At 35.3% G+C, this 22597-nt stretch overlaps 1 protein-coding gene across 5 annotated transcripts in view; it reads right to left on the bottom strand.

Annotated features, from left to right (window-relative positions):
- Nucleotides 1-3252: 3252 nt before the first annotated feature.
- Nucleotides 3253-22597, bottom strand: part of IRSp53 (Insulin receptor substrate 53 kDa) — a 155754-nt gene continuing 136409 nt past the window's right edge. For 3 of the 5 annotated variants that reach the window (XM_053751167.1, XM_053751168.1, XM_053751166.1), the window contains 14 exons: nucleotides 14610-14685; nucleotides 11297-11389; nucleotides 10904-10965; nucleotides 10669-10740; nucleotides 10071-10208; nucleotides 9890-9955; nucleotides 9508-9699; nucleotides 7622-7841; nucleotides 7149-7404; nucleotides 6871-7036; nucleotides 6415-6630; nucleotides 5975-6144; nucleotides 4095-5879; nucleotides 3253-3438 (listed from right to left, as the gene is read on the bottom strand). In XM_053751167.1, coding sequence (XP_053607142.1) covers nucleotides 4103-5879; nucleotides 5975-6144; nucleotides 6415-6630; nucleotides 6871-7036; nucleotides 7149-7404; nucleotides 7622-7841; nucleotides 9508-9699; nucleotides 9890-9955; nucleotides 10071-10208; nucleotides 10669-10740; nucleotides 10904-10965; nucleotides 11297-11389; nucleotides 14610-14685 — 3504 coding nt within the window. In that variant the 3' untranslated portion in view covers nucleotides 3253-3438; nucleotides 4095-4102. The remainder of the gene's footprint in view (nucleotides 3439-4094; nucleotides 5880-5974; nucleotides 6145-6414; nucleotides 6631-6870; nucleotides 7037-7148; nucleotides 7405-7621; nucleotides 7842-9507; nucleotides 9700-9889; nucleotides 9956-10070; nucleotides 10209-10668; nucleotides 10741-10903; nucleotides 10966-11296; nucleotides 11390-14609; nucleotides 14686-22597) is intronic. The other 2 variants (XM_053751169.1, XM_053751170.1) reach the window with 2 other exon arrangements.

Here is a 22597-nt window from a genome sequence, read left to right as displayed (position 1 = left end):
ACAAAGGGATACAGTTGATGTGTATTTACAGTTAAATGACGTGGTAGATGATGAGTTCTGATTTTAGCGTTTTCCCAGGAAAACGCTAAAATCAAAACTAATAAGTATAAGTCATCTCCAGAGATGAGGCAGTCTGTGACTTATAAGTAATTACTCAAAGCCTTATCCAACATACTGTAGATAATTACTTAAACACACGACACTTATTTTTTTTGTGATGAACCCGGGCATTGTGGTGTCACAGTTCGAATGAAACCAGGAACACGTGAGGACGAGAGATGGTTGGTACTTTTTATTTACGTACCATGGCCGGTAAGCAGAGAGAGAAATAAAATATCTGAATCCAATAAAATGACAATTCATCTGTAAGTTGATAAACTTACAGATGAATTGTCATTTTAAGTTGATAAACTTACAGATGAATTGTCATTTTATTGGATTCAGATATTTTTTTCTTCTAGCTATCATAGTCTGTCTATAAACAGTATAGAATAAATCAGGGTGTGTCCTCCTGGACTTGGCGTTTGTGAACCAATATTAACAATTCTATTTGGTATAGCAATGACAAAAAAATTAGTTCATAAAAAATCCGTTTTCTACGCTTTATGCGATTGCGTGTATTTTCGTTTTAAAAATAATATAATGAAAACGAGATCTGTCAAATCTGTACACTATATATTCTGTGACATTGGTCTGCTCGCTCGATTTGCACTGCAAATTGATTTTTATGTCGCCAGGGAGATCCTCTCCTGTTTGTTTATCATGCTGCTTTATTACACGGCTAAACTTTCAGCCTAGGGAATTATTGAGCCAGCGAATTAACAGATTTAGCCGTTTATTTTTGTCCGTAAATATGATAAATCTAGTTATTTATTTTTGCCAAATGGCGCACGTTTATGTTTACCAATTACTTATCAGATTAAACATATTCATAATTTAAAATTACCTTATTATTAATTTTAAAAGTTAAAACTACCTTTGTAAACTACTGTTTTTTGATGAAACATACACAGTTCTTTTCATAAATCTTGAATAGCAAGAAGTAAAATAATAACAAGCTTGAAAAGTTCGTAATGAAAAAAAAAAGAAGAATATTTCGTAGAAAACCGTCCCAACCTAATATTGCCTTACGACCTTTTTTTCTATGTATAATAAAGATTACTTACAAAATAATATAATGTGATTTGTCCCCAATTATTTAGTGAGTATTACACAAATCGTATGTAGCTACATACAAATTATCAAATCACAGTTTGGTAGTTAAACTACGTCGAGTGTGTAACGACGAAAATTTAAACCAGGCGATTTCACAGGGAATCAAAGGTCGGACAGGCGAGTCATTCCACCAGATGCGTTGGCCGCACAGGGAATACCTAAAGCCCGGGAAAATTGCATTCGGAACAGGTGAACGATGAACCAGGACGAGAAGCAATTTTGCCTCATTTACCTGTTATAGGTATACGTGTGTACTATATACATACAAGTATTGATATATTACTGGTACTGATTTGGAAATTTTTGTTTTTTAATTAACTATGGATTCAAATGTACCTATGCTTAAAATTTTCGAGATAGTATAACATATATTTCGATATTATTTTTTCTTGTAAAGCCCAAGTTTTCCTATCCTGTTTCTGATTTTTACATCAATAGCATTTCAGCATTCTCTTATAGGTAGGTAGGTACTTCCAGTTTCTAGTACAAGTAAGTTTAACCGTTGAACTAGTGAGACTTTACAGGTAAACTCAAAGTAAAGCAGGGGTAATTAATTTTATCCCAAGAACGTTTCAAGCCAAGTCTTGCATGTTAATACAGTTCCACAAAGGTATTCGTCTAGGCTGGATGCCGTTCCTTTTGAAGCAAGAGCCCGTGTTTCCTGCGGGGTCGCCGGTCGCCGACTCGGCACATAATTGCCGCCTTTTGCGCTTTACCTTACCTATACGATATTACATAAAGAACTAGCTTTGCCTCGCGACTTCCAATGCGTGTAGAAATATAGCTTTTCCTTTTCCTGTGTGATATTCGGCATACCCTCTCTTAGTGCAACCTTCAGATATAAGAACATTACTTCAATGTATTGTTCTTATATTTGTGGTGCAACCAATCTCCAAGGTATCTGATACCTAGCAACCAATTTTGAGCTTTCAACTAGTAGTTTTGAGAGCAACTTCAGATGTGAATTGTCGGTCAGCTATGGAAGAGTTTTAGTGCACTGTAATATATTGAAATATTGAGAAAGTATATAGGTATATTACGAAGTGTTTATTCCTTTCTCAGTATTTCCCATTTGTATATTTCTTATTTGGCCAAATACACTATATAAAAGGCGATGACTGCACAGTTGAACTGATCAAAGAAAATTCAACCATAACTTCTCAACTTACATTCATAATAACTTTTGCTCGCGACTTATATTTCCTTTTTTCACATACACGCCACGCTGAAAATTTGAGAAGTCCTCTTTAGTGCCCATAAGTTCCTTCTTATGCGTTCTAAATATTAGTGTGGATATAATTACATATTTCACATCAAATACTTCTTTTAACGATCAATAAGACAGTGACAAAAAATCATAATAGCCATGGCTCTATCCGTATCCCTCAGGAGCGACGTATTTCGCCAGAAGAATATTTTGGCGGGAATATTTCACAGACTGACGCCACACGTCCGGGTCGCGTCGGAAGTCCTATAAATCATCGCCTGTTGTCGCGCGGGACCAATTGACGCTGATTTTTTCTGCTCCAACCTCTGACATTTTTTTATTTATTCCTGTTTTGTATTTAGATACAATACAATGAAATGATTTGGTTTTCTGTAGTCAAATGGGTCGTTGACTATTTGAATATAGGTACCTACGGGTTTGAATACCTTGCAGTACAGAACAAAAGTTATGATGTTAGCTATCCAATACGTCTAGTCCATGACTTATTGCGAGTTGCATCCATTGCATCCATGGGTAAATAAGTACACGCAACTTGCGTAAGACGGAATACCTACTAATTCCATGGTTGCACCAGTCTTTTACGTCAGCGCTTCTGACTTTTAGACAAACAAGACTTTTAGACGTCAAAATTGACTGTTAGTAATATTATAACTTGTTATTTTCAGTCAACTGACAGTACAAGTGATACTTTGCGATGGACAGCAACTACTTTGCAGTGAGTGTTGGCTGGCTGGTTAGTAGGTATGCTTATTACTGTATGCTGTAGGTATACTTATCATATCTAATTTTAGTGAGAAATGAAACAAAAGTTTTGGATTATTGTAAAAATTGTGATATATTCTTTGTTAAACTATGAATATTTAACTGTACAAAATACATGGTGTTTCTAATTTACATTTAACATTAATTAACAAAATAAACATTACTCGATGGCTGGGGATGAGCGATCGTTGGTTAGCGCCTTCCGAAGTTTCACCGTCGCGAATTGCTGCGGCCTGCACATAAATAACGTGCCATTATAAAAACATAATCCTCAAATTTAGCCACAACAAGGGACCGGACAAAGTATGAAATTGTTAAAATAAGGTAGAATACATATATGATATTTATCACAATTAATAAATCTTGTGAGCTTCTGAGTTTACAGATCTGAGTAATTTAGAGATTTGTTATTTTAGTATTATTACTCGTTACCATAACCCTAGTAAGGTAAGTTAATTTTAACCGTAGTACACGTATTGATATCGGTAGTTCCATGATAAACAATTGGACTGATCTAGAGAAAATTCACAGATGATGAGAAAAAACATTTGATAGATTATTATAAAAAACGAAAAATCTGAGAATTCATTATTTAGACCTTCATTAATTATATGTATAAATAGTTAATAAATTTTCAATCCAATATAATATCCGCACTACAGAAATCGTTTCGTTTTTAATCCATACCATTGATATTTATAATCCGTCAGAATATAGTATAATAACCATTGGGTTTGGATTGCATTCACTGTGATAAACGAGTATTGACGACAGATACGCAATAAAGCTATCTCATAAAATACAAGTTAAAAAGCACTACGCAAATCAGTAATAAACTACATAGAAATTTGCATTTTGGACTAAAACAAAAATAAAACAATAGACAAACCTCTTACACTATTTGTAGACAGCAGTTTCTCGACCCCACAAATCATACCACGGTCCAAAGGTGTGACCGTCTTCAGGCAACTCGTTTCCATCGGCTGTTCTCTTCAAGAGCTTAGTACGGGGTAACAATTGTGGCCTTTGTTGTTTCATGGCTTCGTTGTACTTCTGGTCATCTGATTCACTGTACGGCCCCTCACTTCGCCGGTCTATGAAACGCCTGGCTTCCAACCTTGCTTCTTCTTGCCTTATTTTTGATTTTTCAGCTTTTTTTGAATCTGTTTCATAGTCATAACGAGAAACTCGTCTTTCCTGGTCGCTAAAGTAAGATATATTAGACTCGTAGTATCTCTCGTCTCTACGACCATTATATGGCAATGAGCTGTCATCATAACTCCTATTTCTAGCTCGAGGATCTGCTCTATCTTTTCTCATATGGCGTCTATCCAAAGAATAGTCAATCCGTGGCTCTCTATTTTCATAAGGTCTTCTAGCTTTCTTTGGACTTCTTGTTTCAGCTTGCGGATAGTCTTTTTTGTGGTTCTTTACATTATCAAAAGCTTGTTGCCTCATTTTCTCTTCTTTGCTTGATCGTTTCTTATATTTTAATGTTCCCTCATCGTGTCCATTGTATTTGTCTTCATTTCGTATTTCGTTATTATTGCGTTCGGTAGGTATTCCATACCGGTCGGTTTGAGGGTCATTATCTTTGTACTTCAGAGTTTCAGATGAGGCTGAAAATGTTTTTATGTCTTTCGAATTGTCCTTGAATGTTTTGAATTCCATTGTTTTAGGTGGAGAACGATCATGGGATGGACTCTTTGCAACTTGTTCAGGTGACAACGTAGTACGAATGTGTGGTTTGATTGGCGTTACTTCAATTTCCTCAAACTCTGGCATGTAAGCATTTTCCTTGCGAATTTTTACATCCTCATTAAGCAATTGGGCTTGACGACGTCGGTCAAGCTCTTGTTGCTTTTTAGATGTCATGTGATCATCTACTATGATACAGTCATACGGATCTGTACTCGATGCAACAGAGTTGGCATCAGAGGTGCTGTCATTATCGTATCTCTGTAATATTTCTCTGCGTTTAACGGTTTTCATGACAAATCCATCTCCATTTTCATCATTGTAAAAGCTGTTTTCGAAATTGGTTTTTATTGTGCTCGTATTTGTCAAATCGGAATGTCTTGATTCATTTCTTGGAATAAATTCTTCGTGTTTTTCTTCAGCAATGGATTTTTCTGACGTACTCTTCTTTTTCATGGCCTGATTCTGTCGATAATTTTCATTTGTTTTTCTTTCTTTTTCTGTTTGTTCACCATTCTGTATCGATCCTAAACTTTTAGCTTGACGTATGCCATTCATCTTTAATTCTTTCCTATCAATCGTTTCTTTGGGGCGTGTTTGAACATTTTGATTTTGTATTGTCTTTTCAGGACTTGGTTGTTTCTTGATGTCGGGCACATCTGGTGCGGGACGTAGTTCTTTCTTCATTTTGACAAAAAGTTTTTTCTTGAATTCTGGATGAGTATCAACAATATCGCGATGCTGCCAAAGAGACATGCCCTCCATTATTTCTTCAGAAGTTGTACGTCCAAATTTCCAGAACGATTTTGTTCTTTTCACCTTTTGAGAATCTTGGTCCATATCGAGCATATTACGGAGCATCAATTGTTGATCATCGGTCAGATATCCATTGACATTGGTTGGTTTTGGGCCCCGTTTCAAGCTTTGAGTTTTTAGTAAGTAGGCTTTATGGTCGTTCATAGACTGAGCAGATTTACTACGAACAAAAAAGAAATAGCAAAGTAAATACAACTAGCTTCAACATAACAAAAACAAGCTAAAATTACAAATTGGCCTAGTATTGTAATTTACCTGATAGGCACTCGCAATCGCTGTGCTTCTTCATCACTGTAGTCCACGTCGGGCTGAGGCGGGGGCTCGTTGGAGAAACCCGAGTCATTGGAGCTGTGCAGAGAAACATTTCCAACTGCACCAACAGCTGACACCACAGTTTTAGGTGGGCCTGCTTTATTTTGAGCAACCTGTGTCAAATAAATAATGATGGTATATTGTGTAAGTAATAAAATTTTATACAGGTCTTCAGATTTCAAGACTACTACAGAAGTATTGTGGACAGATGTAGTGAAAGTTATATCAAGGGAATTTAACCCGCTGACTCTCATTTTCTCTCTTATAAAAGTTATTAAATATTATTTAAAACTGTTAAGAGGTAATATCTACGAACTTATTTATGTAATTTCATATGCGATATATATATACAAACTATACAAAACTACCATTATATATTTTACCTGTGAACGCATCGGTAAAGTTTGCGGTCCGAAGCTTCTAGTTTCGATGACTGCATGGGTGGTGAAGCTGGCAGCAGAGGTGGAGTTTTTGATGGCAGTAGTGCTAGCAGCTGGAGTTGACGTGTGGAAGGTGGCGCTGGCTGAGGAGCTAAGCACGCTTGGCGACGGTGCTGGCAGTGTTGGTGGTAGCCCTGGAGAACTGCTACCCAGGCGGCCCTAGAAAATTGAATTTACATTTAGTTTCAAGAACATATACATTTTGTTTTACATAAACTTATATTTAAATAGACTATTAATCATAGGTTCAAATTGCCAAAAGGAAAGAGGTAGCGTAAAACAGAAAAGGCAGCAAAATTCTAGTTTCGGAGGTTTTCTTTGGATTGCCGAACCATCGAAAATACTTAGATAATCTTTATAGCCACTGTCGAAGTTTCATTATTTCAAGTCGGTTCTTACTTTATTGACATGGTGTGCAGTGACCGTGTCTCCGAACATTCGAGCTGGTGGATGATGTGCGTGCACCGACGGAGTGCTCGGCGTGGTCTGCGCGTGGGCCACCGGTGCTGGCGGCGGTCCTTCGTTCGGGGTCTGGGCACAACTCCAACGCGCTGGTGAACTGACCCTGTATAACAACCATAGATACGTATTTTAAATTAGACTTGGATTCACCGATTTCACTTGGTTTACGTAAAATGTACCTTATATAAGTATAATAAAGTAGGAGGTAAACTTACGGATTTTCATCATTAGCAATCGGTTCAGTGTAAGCCAGAGGGAACCATCCAGCGTGATGGGTGCGCAAATTTTCTCCATACTGCCACCCCTTGGTTCTCTCTCCTAGGAGAGCCAAAACGTCTCCCTGTTGGAAACTAAGCTGGTTGTCGCCGGCTGCTGCATATGCATAGAGAGCCCTGGCCAAAGGCGGCTCGCGAGTGGTGCAAGATGGCGGGGCGAGGGAAGATGGACGGGTCGCTGCACGGGCATCAGGATCTGAATATAAAAAAAAAGAATGTTGTTGCTATCGCCTAATTGCTTATAATATTATTATTATGGATAATATTGTCGTTGTTGACAACAGATTTATAGGTATTGTGGCACATTCTCTTACATTATCACATGGCAAATAAATATTAAATTTCTGTATTCTAAGTGGGAGGAGGAAGGCGAACAACCTCTAAAGATTCTTTTTCGAGTAATAAGTTTGTACCTTGTTCTCCAGTATGCAAGCTAGCTTGCAGATTGAAATCGGATTTAGCCCTGGACAGTCCCTGGGCGGGAGACCCCAGGTCCCCGATGGACCTGACGTCCAGGCAGGAAGCGTCCACGGAGCGGGTCTTCCTTAGAGCTGAGCCGACAGATGCTCGGTCATCGTCGTCTCCGGCGCGAGGGCTCGCGTATACTTCTTCATCGGCCCAGAAGGATACTTGCTGCGAAATGAGGTGCAAACATTAATGATTGATTAGATAACCGTAAATTTTCTAATTTATGTTATGAATGTGTCTTTGTTGGTGAGACTTGAATTAAGACATTATTTCATCACAATATCTGATTTGAATTTTAGGATACATTTTTCTTTTAATTTTCTTTTTTTGTTACACTGCAATTAGAATTCCAGATAAGTGGAGATTGTAATCGTTTGTATAACTTACATAATATAACAATAACTTAAACATAATATTTACCGATATACTCTTATTAGACTAAACTCTGATTTGCTGAGATGATATCATCTCGGCAAATTAGAGTTTAGTCTAAAGCGAACTTGCAACTTTTACCATGACTGGCGATTTCACAGCTCATCAAGTTGCATGAACAATCAAAACAAGTACAAAACATGTAGTCATGTTTTGTACTAACTGTAACACCTTCTTTGTTTCGGACATATCATAGACGTAGTCGTGATATAACACCAGATTGTTGTAGATACGTTATTTTTTGGTGAGTTAAACAAATTCTGATTCAATACAAAATAAGATGATGTAACATCATAGATAAAAGATGTATAAATTGTAACACAATTTTTTGGACCTATGTAATACAATAACTATCCGCCTTTCTATATGATTCCTATTTCTCTTCGTTATAGTTGCGATTTCAGTTGTGAAGTTCGATCCCACCCTAAAACTTGGTCCCATTTCTAGTCTCCATATCCTCATGTCGACATCCACAGGAGGATATAATAAGAAGCCTTATAGGTATTATAATAAGAAGCCTTGACAGCCGATAGGCAACAAAAGCATTACCAAAAAGGATAGACCTCATGCAACGGCTACGGTCTTAATAATATCATACCGTACCGTAAAATTTTTGTTTTTACGGTTTCAGGGTATCGTCACTCGTTTAGAATAAAGGTACGATGCAGTCATCAAATTCTGTAATTTATTTAAAGTATCGAGTATGTCTGTCCTTCAGTGAGAATGTAATTACAGTTTGCGGTGTACAATGCTACAATCATCCGCACATGCCGCATCAACCCCGCTCTAAATTGGATTACATTGTGAGGCCTTACATTGTAATACATTGTAATATGTCGATGTTAACGAGGCAGTCCGGCTTCGCAGGGGTGTCCGCATGCCGGTGCCATTGTTGTGATGAAACGTTTCGATAGTAAATCTCATAACCGGACGTTTATAGTTTGGCATATTGGATAGATTTGGAGTTATAATGGTGTGGAAGTTAAGGCGATTGTATTTACATTTTTTGTTACAGTAAAAAAAATCTGAAGTAACCAACATTTTCCTTGCATTATTTTGATCTTGTGTAATTTTTTTATAGTAGAAGTAGTTTTATTAAAACTGTAACATAAATAACTTAATTAACGATAACGTCAATTCATGAATTCGTTATCATACATTATTAAATTCTGTGAATTGGTATCGTTTGTTTATAAAAAATATTTTATATACAATCGGAAATGGAACTTGGGTCGAATACCTAGATAGCAACATTTGATGATATATACCCTAATTTTGCAGTCTTCCACATTAGGTTCATTCGAGCCATAGATAAAAGAAATATGTTCGAGCTATTCTTCTAGCCGGTATTGTATGAAGCCGCTCCAGCTGAGAAATAAATAGCAACAATAATACATACCCTCATCCTGCTGACAAACATTGCTTCCACATTAGGCGGCAGGAACTCCCTAGTCCTGGATACTTCGAGCCATTCTTCTAACCCGCTATTGTATGAAGCCGCGCCAGCTGCATGGTAAGCTAGCCAGTGCTTCGCGAGGGAACACTGACGCTCCAGAACAAAGCCGTAGCGGCGACGCTCTTGGGTCATTGCCTGTGAAAAAAGGTAAGTAACAAAGCTGAACTAACTATGTATATTGACACCAAAATAATAGCAATAGGATAGAATATCTTTTGGAAAAAATATAGTTACATTTATAACTGATAAAATTTGGAATTAATTGGTAATCAAGGTTAATTTTAATTTTCTGCTGTGAGTTTCGAAGATTTTCAACGTGACTTACATTCTTCAAACTTTGTTCGCAGAACGCGTCCAGTTTCGTTTTTTCTTCTTCTAATATTTGCATGTTCTGGAACAACAAAAAACATAACGCATAAATAACAAGTTTCACTGTTCGGAAATATAAATGGAAAAAATCATTGAAAATTGACTCTCATCTTATTTATACTCTTAGTACTATATACCTTCATTTCCTTGTCCATCGCAGAGCCAACTTTCGTGACATTGGTTTTCTTCTTTCTCTGTTTTTTGATAGTCGCCGCCGCTTTGCTGTAGCTCTCTGAGCGCAGTTTGTGTTGTTGCAGGAAGCGTTTCTGTTCCGACTGGAAACAATCATTTAAATCAGAAATCATCTTTAAGTCAACTTTCAGCGTAAGTCGTAATACTTGATCTCCTTTGTTTATTTGTCATAATTTATTATAAAATGAATGATCATTTTACGATGATGACATCATCTAAATAAACGAGTAAAGAAAGTTGAATAATATAGTCACCGTCTCTATTAAATTACACAAAGAATTTTCAGTATACTTACTCAATTTCTTAACCTAATTAAATAAGATATCCTGCTCATACAAGATGCTTCCCTAAGAAGACAATAGAAGTCGTACACAAAAAAATACTTACACAAGGGTCGTTCACCGGACCCAAACTTTTTTAATAGAAATTCTTATCTCTTCTGATACTGGGGCTTATTTGAACTCGTATATATATATCCAGTAAACAATCCTCGGGACTCTGTTCACATAAAATATTATGAAATGAAAGATCTTATTAACTGACCTGTACTACTTTTGTATCTTTTTCCAGATTAGTTTCCAAGGGAACCAGCAAATCCACGTAGAACGCCTTCAGCTGTGTCAAATAAATAAAGATTAGTAGCCAAAGAAACAGTAATTGAAATTGTAGAATTATAATTTGATGCCACAAAAACACAAAAGAATATTTGTGTGAGAAATTAGTCCGTGGATCAAGATAAGACGAAATGTTTAAAGGCAATATTGTTAAAGCTACTCACGATGTTCATTTGTTGGTCTTGTATTTCTCTGTAAACTTCGACTACTTTCATAAGCGCCGTTCCTGAAAAAAATATCAATATCGTTACTGTTGGATAACTACAGCCTAATTTTTTAATAAGTTTTTAAGAAAAAATAACCGTGTGACTTCTTCCTTAGATTTTATTCAATGTCTGAATACACAATTATTATTTCATAAAGTCCAGCCCGAAAAAATTTTTCCAGTTATTATTCCCAATAGACCGACGTAAATTGATCTTAAAGTAGGGTTTTCAGTCTCTTGGAAGAAACTTGCAGAGGAACTAGGAATAAAGGATTATGAGCCAAAATTTTAGAAGAAATATTGTGCGTAAAGTCATATGGGAGCGACTAGAGAGGGAAATAAAAAATTTTACCGATATCGGCACATCCTCCCCACGTGCCCTGCTGAGCCTGTCTGCCCAGCTTGCCCACCGCGTCGACGTACAGCCGAGAAGCCGCTGCTGCCCCTACAAAATATATTTTATCGTTTAAATTAAATTTAAAGTTCATTTAAAAGATCCTCATTATCTCCAAGATTAAACCGCTGTTTCGTGAAACCCAATATATTTTATTTTTATTTGTATGTAAATAGTATGGATAAATGTTTATATATATATATATATATATATATATATATATATATATATATATATATATATAGCTAAACGTGACCTTCTATTTTAAAAACTTTGACTCTCCGTAAATAATGAAATCGTGATAGACACTGTATATGTAGGTACCTACCTACTAAAAAAAAGTTTCGTCAAAATGTAGGTACTTATATATTATTAAGACGTAAGGTTATTATCAAAATGCAATATAATTACATTAAACACAAGTATCTAGTAAACAGACTATACTGAAAAACTAGTCATGACATATTGGTTATTGAATGATTTTAATTAATTAGGTACATCCATAAAGGCGCTTAAATACATTCAGTATTTAAGAATACCAAAAATCTAGGGCAATAACCGAAAAAGGTAAGGTCGTAGTCAACTACGACAAGATAACTTTAAAACAGAACCCATATTTAGCCTAACAACATTCCTTTAACGGTTTATCCAGATAAGGTAATTACAGTAAATTCGCAAGAAAATTTCCGAACAAATTAATGTAAAATATTCAGGGCAGATTTCCCTTTAAAAATGTCCTTGGAGTTTCAAGAATCTAAAAAATTTAAGGAGCGCCGTGAGGAGCTTTCGAAGAATTATTGTGCGGACGTTAAATTAACTCGATTACTTTAAATACTATTTTAAGAAGTTTAAACGATCTCTCAAGAAATTTGAATCGTTAAAGACTCTACATCAATTTAAGTGTTAATAATTCAGGTGTTCTTTACATTTAAGTACTTTACTTCTAATAAATCTGCTTGTAACAACATTTTCATTTTAAATCCGCAAGGTTGTACTAAAAATTACCTCCATTTCACTGGATAAAATTTTTTATATTAGTCTTCTGAAATCTTTATAATTTTCAAAGTTGATGTCTAATTATACCAAAATAGCTTTAGCAATAAAAATTGGGGTGTTAATGTTTAAAAATTCAGGTAATGTAAAAGGATAATAACACTGTGTCTAATGTTTTATACATTTGAGATTCACAAAACACGACTGTTTTTTGAATTCGACACAAGTCGTGAATTAAAAAATGTAGGTACCTACTTATTATATCGAATACAATCATGCAGCTGTACTTATATTCGTCGACTAGAAATAATCGTAATACCTAAATTGATGAACGAGTAATGAACTTCATGCTATTCTTAAAAAGAATTAAACTAGGAGTTCAGGCTGAATGGCAAGTTTATAGAGTAGCTTGGGGCGTAACACTGCAGATAAGCTAGCAGACACGATTTGGCACCGAACACGCCCTAGTTCCGAAGCCAAGGGAACATTGAGGTTTTGCATACAGATGCGTCCGTTTTGCTAACACGACGCAAATTAATTGTTTACGTTTCATTGCGCTCATGTGTCACATTTATATCGTGGGAACGCTCACTTTCTTGTAATCCAGGAAATTGCTGTGTTGTACAAATGTAATACTAATATTAGCAAGTTATTATGCAACGTTTTTGTGCAATTTTTATTATGATACGGTTTACGCCGATGCTTGCATTATTTTACCATATCTAAATATGAGTGTAAATCAAAGCGTGTTTGATTGTTACCAGCAAAGTAAGAATGAAATCGTAAAATAGCGTCGTAAAAGCCGTATTGTCTTAAGTAATATGTAGGATCTCGAGTAAAATTAATAAGTTAAGTACCTAATAGTGATTGTAAATTGAAAATTATGTAATTGTTTGGCAGTAAATCGACATTACAAAAAGGATTCCAAAATTGATGTTAGAAGGAAGGAAGAGGGAAAACCAAAAAAGATGTACATGTATTGTGTCAGAGAAAGCTTCAAAAATAGGTAGGGAGTGTTAAGTAAAATGACAAGTGACAAAGCCTAAAGGACTAAAGACAAAGACGACCTCGGTGGCGCAGTGGTAAGATTCTTACCACTGAACCGAGAGGTCCCGGGTTCGAACCCCGGTCGGGTCATGATGGAAAATGATCTTTTTCTGATTGGCCCGGGTCTTGGATGTTTATCTATATATGTATTTATTATAAAATATAGTATCGTTGAGTTAGTATCCCATAACACAAGTCTCGAACTTACTTTGGGGCTAACTCAATCTGTGTGATTTGTCCTAATATATTTATTTATTTATTTATTTATTTATTTCTCTCATAGAATAATGCCGAATAATTTATCCGGCACAATTCTTTGTGAGAAAGGCTAAGAAATAGAAGTAATAGAAGAAGAAGTAATACTCCGCTTTAGATATGGGACGAATAAAGACGACGAATAATGAGAAAGTGCGTAGTGATCATTGGTATGCAGGCAAAATTATTTTTTCGTTAGTTAGGAATATGTCCTTTTGTAAAAGTTACAATTTAGTCGCAACGATTTTTTTTTAATAATATTATGTGGTTGCTGGAAAAGATTGTGTCAAAATAAATGAAAAAAAAAAGTTATCGATACACTTGGCAGCTATGGCCGCAACACTGGTTCTAAAAAGCATATACTAAATCGAATCTTGTGAAAATATATTGAATTGGGTACTTTCCATGGAAGTCGCATTAGTTTTAAGTACATTTTAAAATTTTTAACGTCTTTATATGATGTGACTATACTACTATACACTTTGACAGAAAAGGATAGTTGTCATCAAATCAAATTAGTTAAGTATTGTTTTCATATGTCGAAAAAAAAAATGGGGTTTAATGACAATGGGCACAAGTGATATCACAATTGTTGAAGTCAAAAACATCTTAATTCTCTAATGAGAACAAAAAATATACTAAACTAGCTCTTGCCCGCGGCTTGCTATACAAACTTTCACCCCCATTATAGTCATTTGGGGATTGATTTTTGGAAAAAACGTAGCCTATGTTTGAACGCGTTCTATAACTACATGCATTCAAAATGTCATCAAAATTGGTCCAGCGGTTTAGCCGTGAAAGCGAACAGTCAGACAGACTTTGGCATTTATATTATTGGATTGGATTGCATGGACTATAGATAAAATTGATCAATTAAAGTGACAATTGATTATCGTGTTTCATTATGTGAACGCATACATATTTCATATATAGGCAATAATTAATATATTAATTATTATAATTAAGTACTAATTACCATGTAAAGCTTTTAAGTAGGCCTTCCCCGCCGTGATCATCTGTCGAGCGCCCGGGTTGAACTTGTCCAGGATATTCTGAAACAACACAAATTGACTCAATTAGCTCATGTGAATCTCATTAATTTTGGCGTTGGCTTGTTGGTTTGTTAGCGGTTTTTTGGCTGTAATATTTACGGTACAAACGTAGAAATATCCAGCGTCCATAATTACTGGGGTTATAACTTCTCAAAAATATAACAGACATGAGACTTTCATATAACTTATTATGACAGCAGACGCCAGAATAAATTGTAGAAAAATCCGGAAATAAATTGTAATTTAAAATTATCAGACATTGACAAATTTAAAAGCCCTCGGGAACGATCGATCTACCTTTTTGTTAGATCTGTTTGGTATATTTTGAATATTTATATATTTTGAATAGAATTATATGTTTTCCCAAATTGTACATTCTTAGATGATATATGAGATAGATGAGATATATCTATATAGATGCGTCTTGGGAAATATGAAAAAAATCTTAAGTTATCATGGTTTTGATTTAAGTTCATACTCCTTTTTTTAATACGCGAAAAGTATATAAATAACCTGGAATAGCATATGCTATTCCAGGTTATATTCTACCTGTGTAACTAATCCTCGTTCGTCTAACCCGAGAGAAGTGTGGGATAAAGTATATACTTTATCCCACAATTCTCTCGGGAGCGAAGCCTCGGGGCATGTCTAGTATAAAAATAAAATAAAGGTTTTCTATATTAGGTGATTTGCAACTTTTTCCTGGCACGTCCGGAGCAGACTAGCCACTACCGACATTAAACTGACATTAAACTGCGACATTTGTTCAAGTTTCGGAATTAAACGCCTTCACGCGACCTGCACGTTTTTAACTTTGTAGTTTAAATAATACACAAGTTTTTAATGTACTCAGTTGATGTATTGCATATTCACCGGTGAATATTCGGAAATAAAAAAGTTTATTTTTTTCCAATTTTAGTCAATTTTTCAATTCTTTTCACGCATTAATTGGCAATGAACGACTTGCAAGTACTTTGCCTATTTATTCAAAACTGAGTATCTATACTTATAATCCAACTTTATATCAAAAATTATTGTTTAAATAACCTAGTCCCATAAATGTGCATAACTAGTTGTACTGTACATACTTAAATAGGTAGGTAATGTGCATTATAAAAGGTTACGAGATATGGGCGTCTAAACGATTAAATTTTATATATATTTCGAGATGGAATTCTTACATCGCTTAAATAGGATTAAATAGGATTCCTGTAAGGACATAATTATAGAATTTACTATGACAAACTGTAGTTATTACATTGTAATTCTACGTAGGTTAGTTTTGAAGTAACAGGAAAATAAAAAGCATACAGGTCAATATCGCAAGTGTTGCCAATCAATCAACACGCCCATTGTCGAATACTTTCGTTTTCAAGAAACTATTTCGTATTTAATCGATTTATTAATCGATAAAACATTCGTATGCAATCAGAGAACGGTGTTAGACCGTAAGTAGACGAGGTAGAGGAATGCAGGTCTCAAGGATGGCGCCTTGCAGGTGTGGTCGGTTGCAAAAACCACATTTCTATGCAACTTCTTCATTGATTTAAAAAATTAGAAATAAATCTGAGTTATCTAAATATTTTTTCATCTCTTGCTCGTAACATTATGATTACGTGTATGCTGCCTAAATTTAGATCTTAAAATCTAGAACATAAAGCACAACGTTCGTCTAAAATGCATCGCATATATGGTGTATAATCTACTAATTCACATTAGTTCCTAATTATTACGACGAGAACTAACAAAGAGATAAAAAATAAAAACAAAGTTGAATTTCATAAAAACGGATATTGTACGTCGATATCATTCGCAAACCATGCCATAGTTCGAAACGAAAAGGTAAAACTGTCTGTATGTTTGTCTAAATCAAGTTAATAGTGTTGCAACAGTTATATAAGTAAGAAAAGCGAGTGTGTATAAAGTAATATCTGCAATTCACACTGGCAAATTATTGCACATCTTCTATTTACCAATAACATAATTGGTAGAAAATTGAAGAGAAATGACAAGTGAAAATACATTTGCTTTGAGAAACGCCAACGGCAAAGTGTGAAATGTGAAAGGTATCACGAAGACATAACTATCTCTATATGTGGTGTTATATTTAGGATCACGACCCCGACGTTAAAGATTTTCTGTAGTAAGCATGTCGGGGTGCAGTTAAGTGCGTGGAGCAGAAAATGGCAGAATATTCCCATCTCGGCTCCGAGCGGCCCGTAATCCTCAGGTTATTGCCACATTACAAAAAGCCAATGCATTTTCCCTTTTACCCCAATATAGCTGGTCTTCCGACAGAGTGTGTCCCGGAATACGTGCTAATGCCTTTTACGATCCCGCCGCCTCAAAAATTTTACATTTGCGAAGGAACTCGCGTTTGTGAAACACACGTACAATTTCCTCTTTGAATGTGTTTTTATTATTACAAAACGATCTCAATAAAATTTGCTAGTTGTAGTACTTTATTGCCAACGTTACTGGACAATTTATGTAATCGCTTTTAGTTTAAAAGCGCAAGTCATTACGGGGAATGAGAGTTCGCAACAGTATATTTTGTCGTATAAATTCCTCGGGACATTATCTGCAGTGACAATGAATTGACGTCGAAGTAATTTTTGTCGTGGGGTGTCTGAATACCACTTAGTGAGATTTTAAATAAGTTATCTGTTCCCATCTCGACTCAGGCTCAATACTCAAATGGATATCCCGGCCCGACGGGTGGTAAACAATTTTTCACGGGATTCAGATGTATATACGTTTTTAAAATACCAAACGCTGACGCAGGTCGTTCGCTTATTGCTCGCGTTGAACGCGTAAATCTTAGGGTGGGTGAATACAGAATGTCAGGGCCAAGGGTGAAAAATAGATACGCACTTACAAAAATTAAGTAAGCGAACCAGGGGCGGCCGTTGGATATTGGAAAGAAAATTAATGGTGATGGTGATTTCTTTCCGTTAGGGACGTGCTATCTTCATGCAATACATCAAGTATAATGGCAGACGCAGCAGACTTGAATATAATCATGGACACGTTTACTTTTAATAAATATATAGGAGTAATAAAAATAAATCTGTGTATACAGCAATACCGGCCTTTATAAAGAAAGTACATGTGAAACAAACACGGAAGCCACATTTCACCGTTTGTAACCTAACATCCCTAATGTAATACAGGGGCTTTATCCCATCCTCTTTATTTGTGAGGCACGTAGCGAACGACATTTGGTACCAAATTGCCTCGGGTAGACTTTCCGTAGGACTCCCCCACCGAACCCTTTCTTGCCCTAATGCTTTCACACACGCGCAATTTTTTGTACACAGACCTAGGAATATCCAGCATTGAAATTCATAAGAACATTTACAATAGACGAGTTTCTGTGCTTGTTTGAAACTTCGGTTTTCGATTTATAACTCCGATGAAACTTGAAAAGTTTAATCTAAAAGTAATCTTCTAGAAATCGAACTACAAACGAACAACGTTTTAAATGGATCGGTGCTTTTATAGAAGTTTTGAATAAACTATGGAAACTAAGTACTTATTATTTTATATAAAAAAACTGACAAACAAAACAGACATAAATGGATTATCAATCATGTATCATGATTAAAATTATGCTACCTAAATGGTGTAATCTTCTTTTTGAACACGATTAAAGGACACGTGGAAAGAGAGGGTGGAGGCTTTTGCCCAGCAGTGGGACATGTTGTAGCTAAAAAAATGGTGTAATACATTTCTTTGCTTTTAATTCATAAAGGTAAACTTCTAACATTAAAATAATTAACCAAATGTCAAAACTAATTTTGCAACTTCAGATAAATAAATCAACTTCTATAAACGAAACGACCTTACAATCTAATCAATAAGAAGGAGCATACGATTGAGCTAGACTACGGAGTGTGTTGCAGTGTGGTTCAATGTCAGCGGCGCGCCACCGCCCAGTCAAAGTCAACGTCAAATTTGACGGTGCAAGTCACCCCTAGTCTAACTTCCGAGTAGGTGTTTTTAAAGTCGTGCAGATGAAAGTTTTGCAAAAATTAAACAAAAGTGGATCGAAGCAGTGGGCGCCGTCCATTTGAAACGCGCTGCCTTTTGTACCCAGCCTCATTTAGCGAACTTAAGGGAGCTCTTTTATTTTGCCCCAGCAAAGAACTTAAGAGATGCATTGTTGAATCCGTAACAAATTGCACGGCGTGATTGCGTTAAGAACTCCGAAAGGGGATTGGATTGGAATTTAACAGTTACGTCCTTCCAATTCTATATAAAACTACTGAAAGGATTCGCTCGAGCGGAAACAGCGTTCTTAATTAAATCTTCAGTCCGTTTCAAAAATAAACAATTAAGATTAGCGAATGATTTATGAGCAGTCTAAGTCAAAAAGGCTTCATTTAAACGGAAACTATAAAATTTATAGGCGAATAAAAATAATCTTTACCAAACACTAAAATACGTTGACATGAAATAAGCAATGCACTATGAGATGACTTAAAAAAAATTTAAGATAAAATTTTATAGCTATCACTAGAAACTAGACAGTTATAGAATGAAGCATAAAATTACACCTCACGTGCGCAGCAAATAAATAGAGACGTCAGACTCATAAGAGTAAGCTTACAAGTGTTCTCCTTCTAAATGCGGGACCCGAAAAGGAAAACATCATAGCACTTTCATGCGAGTCGCGCGGAGTTCATAAATCTTCAGGATATTAATGTTGTTCATCTGTAAACAAGGCAGGTGCGAGGTTTTACTTTTTCTCAGAATTTTAATTAAAGCATAGGAATCTTGGAACACCTAGATTCTATTAATCTGTTCGCTCTGAGGTGCTGAGATATTTTCGTAGTGGAATATTCTGAAAAGAAAATAGTGAGCTTCCGTCTTTAGCGTTCCGTTACGTGAGATATTGAAGGAAAATTGATGTCATAATTTAACAAATACCTAAACATAATAATCATAATAAAATTTGTCTTTTAATTAAACCGACACAAATAATGGATACACACAAATATGGACTTTATACCTGGACGTATAAAGTTTGGGCAATCATTTGTACTGAAATTAAATGATAAGTACGATGAATTGATTATTTCCAATGAATCTCCAGCCATTCAATGTATAAGTAATATATTTATATGTTGACTTTTATTTAATCTTAAATATCGTACTTATAGCTTTCCATGCCTCAGTTGGCTTAGAGCTAACTAGTTCGCTTTTCGTTCTTGCAAGTAAAGTTTTCCCACAAGTTTGTAAATTTTAAACACTCCACTCATGTTTTCATGCTCCGCGCTAGCAACAAGTGTTCTAAGCATCTAACTTTACTGAAAACGCTTGTCGACAAGACTCAGATATAATGCTGAAAGCGTTCTTAACCCCAACCGGATTCTATTCGATAGGATTTTGTTTGTGGACTATAGTTACCCTAAGCCTGTATGGAAAACATCTTTCAGTTCAATATTTATCCAGCAACAAGTGTTCTATGTAAACATCTTTGTTGATGCCTCATAGTATTTACTTTTAAATAACTACTTCTAGTTCAAAAGGGGCTTTGTAGATGCTTTATCATATTCTGCAACAAAGTACGGTTGAATTTTATGTTAGTATGTATGTAAGACTAGCCGCGAAATGCTAAAAGTGTTCGACTTCAACACTTTTAGCATTATGCGGCTCGTCTTTGTCGTTTTGAGCAATACACATTCCTTCAATATTACCTATAAGAAATATTGTCGTGGACCTACAGCACGCATGGCCGGGAAAGGAACCAGGATAAGCAAAGATTTTAGAGACTAGGTATTAGAGAGTTAAGAAATTAATGATCACATATTCTTTGGATATAAATAAAACTTACGTGCCTACTTGTAATCGTAAAAGCCATGCCAGATACGTTTAGGTGACTTGAATAAAATATGACAACAGTGTTAACAATTAACACACTCTAAAAAGAGAGAAATTATAATTTTCTAAAAAGTGCAGAAGTATTTCAACGACAACGACAGCTTCCATTGTCATTTAAAAAATCAGGAAATATTCGCTCTCTAATGAGCGTCCTTCAATTGACTGTGTCCAATGCTCCTCAATACATAGCGATATCGAGTAACAAACAGGCTAACGAGGCCGCCATCTTACGACCGATAATGACTATATATGTATGTAGAACGGGCCAGAGATATTTATTCATTGTCTATGCTCATTATGTAGCTATTTTGCCATTCACTTGTACGCTTTGACAAATAGATGGCAAGGTCGCGCCATGCTGATTTCTTGTATTGTTTTCAGAAAAGTTTAGCAGATGTTAAGAATAACCATTAGTTATGCTTGAGTTAAATTGATTTTAATCTAGGAAATTATTATTTAGAAATTGGAGTTCATTTTGACATAAATGAAAAAAAAACAAAATGACGCGTGAAACCGTAAACTTATATTAGTTTATGATCAGCCTCCATATTACATAAAAGTTATAATCTGGATATAATGCTGATAAAATTTTCATAATATTTAACAATTTTAACAATTGCTAGCATATTAACGAATTATTACCTAATAACGATTCAATGGCTGTAAGTTACGATATAATTTTGAGCTCCAATTTGATATTTTGGTAGAGAATTCAATATTATCGTTGATTGTAATATTTTCAAAGTAAATTTCTTGGTACTACAATGCATATTAATATAAAATAAAGAAATGAATGTTATGAGATAATTTAGGAATAAGGAAATCGATACGACGAAATTATATGTACCTACTGCATTTAATAGATGAAGTAGTAAAAAGATAAAAACTAAATTAAAAATTTAAGAATCCGTCTCCGAATTTGCTGGCATCCTCTCATCTGTTAGGAAAGAGCTAACGGTTACCAAAAGGCTTAACACACATTTTCAAAACATAGGTAAAAACTTTTTCTATAAATTTCTCTTACAAATAAAAAAATATCAAAATCCGTTCAGCCATTTGGCTGCCACGAACAGACATACAGAAACACAGACACGTTAAACTTATAACCCCCACTTACTGTCGTCGGCGGTTAAAAATAACACCATCTGCCCCAAAAAATTCAGACACACTTATCAAGTTAAAAGCGTCTGTTCGGAAAAACTGTACTAAATAAAACATTTTTTTTTTCTTGTACACGGTTTGGCAAGCACAACGTGTCTCGAGAAGTAGGGGATGAAAACCGCGTGCGCAATTACATGAATTTAAACCTTCATGAGGCGTCGTCGGTGATATCTGAAGAATTTCATTATGGTAAGCTCGACCCACGGTATTTTCCTTTGCCGACGCACAGCTAAAAACCGACTTTGCATTGTGTGGAATTTTTAAAAGAAAACTTACTACTTATACTATTATTGCTTCACAGTTTGTAGCGAAAAATGAGAAGTTGCAAAAAGCCAGATATAATTTGCTAGAAGTTATTTCTCTTTCTTATTCTAGTATTTAATTTTCATTAGATAATATATTATGGTATTTGATTAAATATTTTAACATTTCGTACATTGATATAATCCTACAAATATTATAAATGCGAAAGTTTGTAAGGATGTATGTAGGTATGTTACTATATCACTCAAAATCTATTGGCCCGATTGTTATGAAATTTGGTACAAGGATAGAATATAACTTGGAATAACACATAGGGCTTTTATCCCGAAATTACGTATAAAATTTACGTAATTTCGGGATAAAAATCCTATGTGTAGGATATAAAGTAATATAAATTTTGCATTGTTTGACGCGAAACTATGGTTTGAAGTCATTATTTGGCAATGCAGGTACGCAACTGGCGCGGAATGCGGCAGCGCGCCGCGAGCGCTCCTCTCGTGATTGCTGAGTGCTGCTACCCCTGGGCTTTGCTGCGTGGTTCGCATTAGTCGCGTTACTGTCATATTTACTAACCATTTTGCTTATACCATCTATACACTAA

Source organism: Plodia interpunctella, chromosome 11, assembly GCF_027563975.2.
Source record: "Plodia interpunctella isolate USDA-ARS_2022_Savannah chromosome 11, ilPloInte3.2, whole genome shotgun sequence".
NCBI classification, from domain to species: Eukaryota; Metazoa; Arthropoda; class Insecta; order Lepidoptera; family Pyralidae; genus Plodia; species Plodia interpunctella.
The sequence above is the reverse complement of the archived record's forward strand: the minus strand, read 5'-3'. Positions and strand labels throughout refer to the sequence as shown.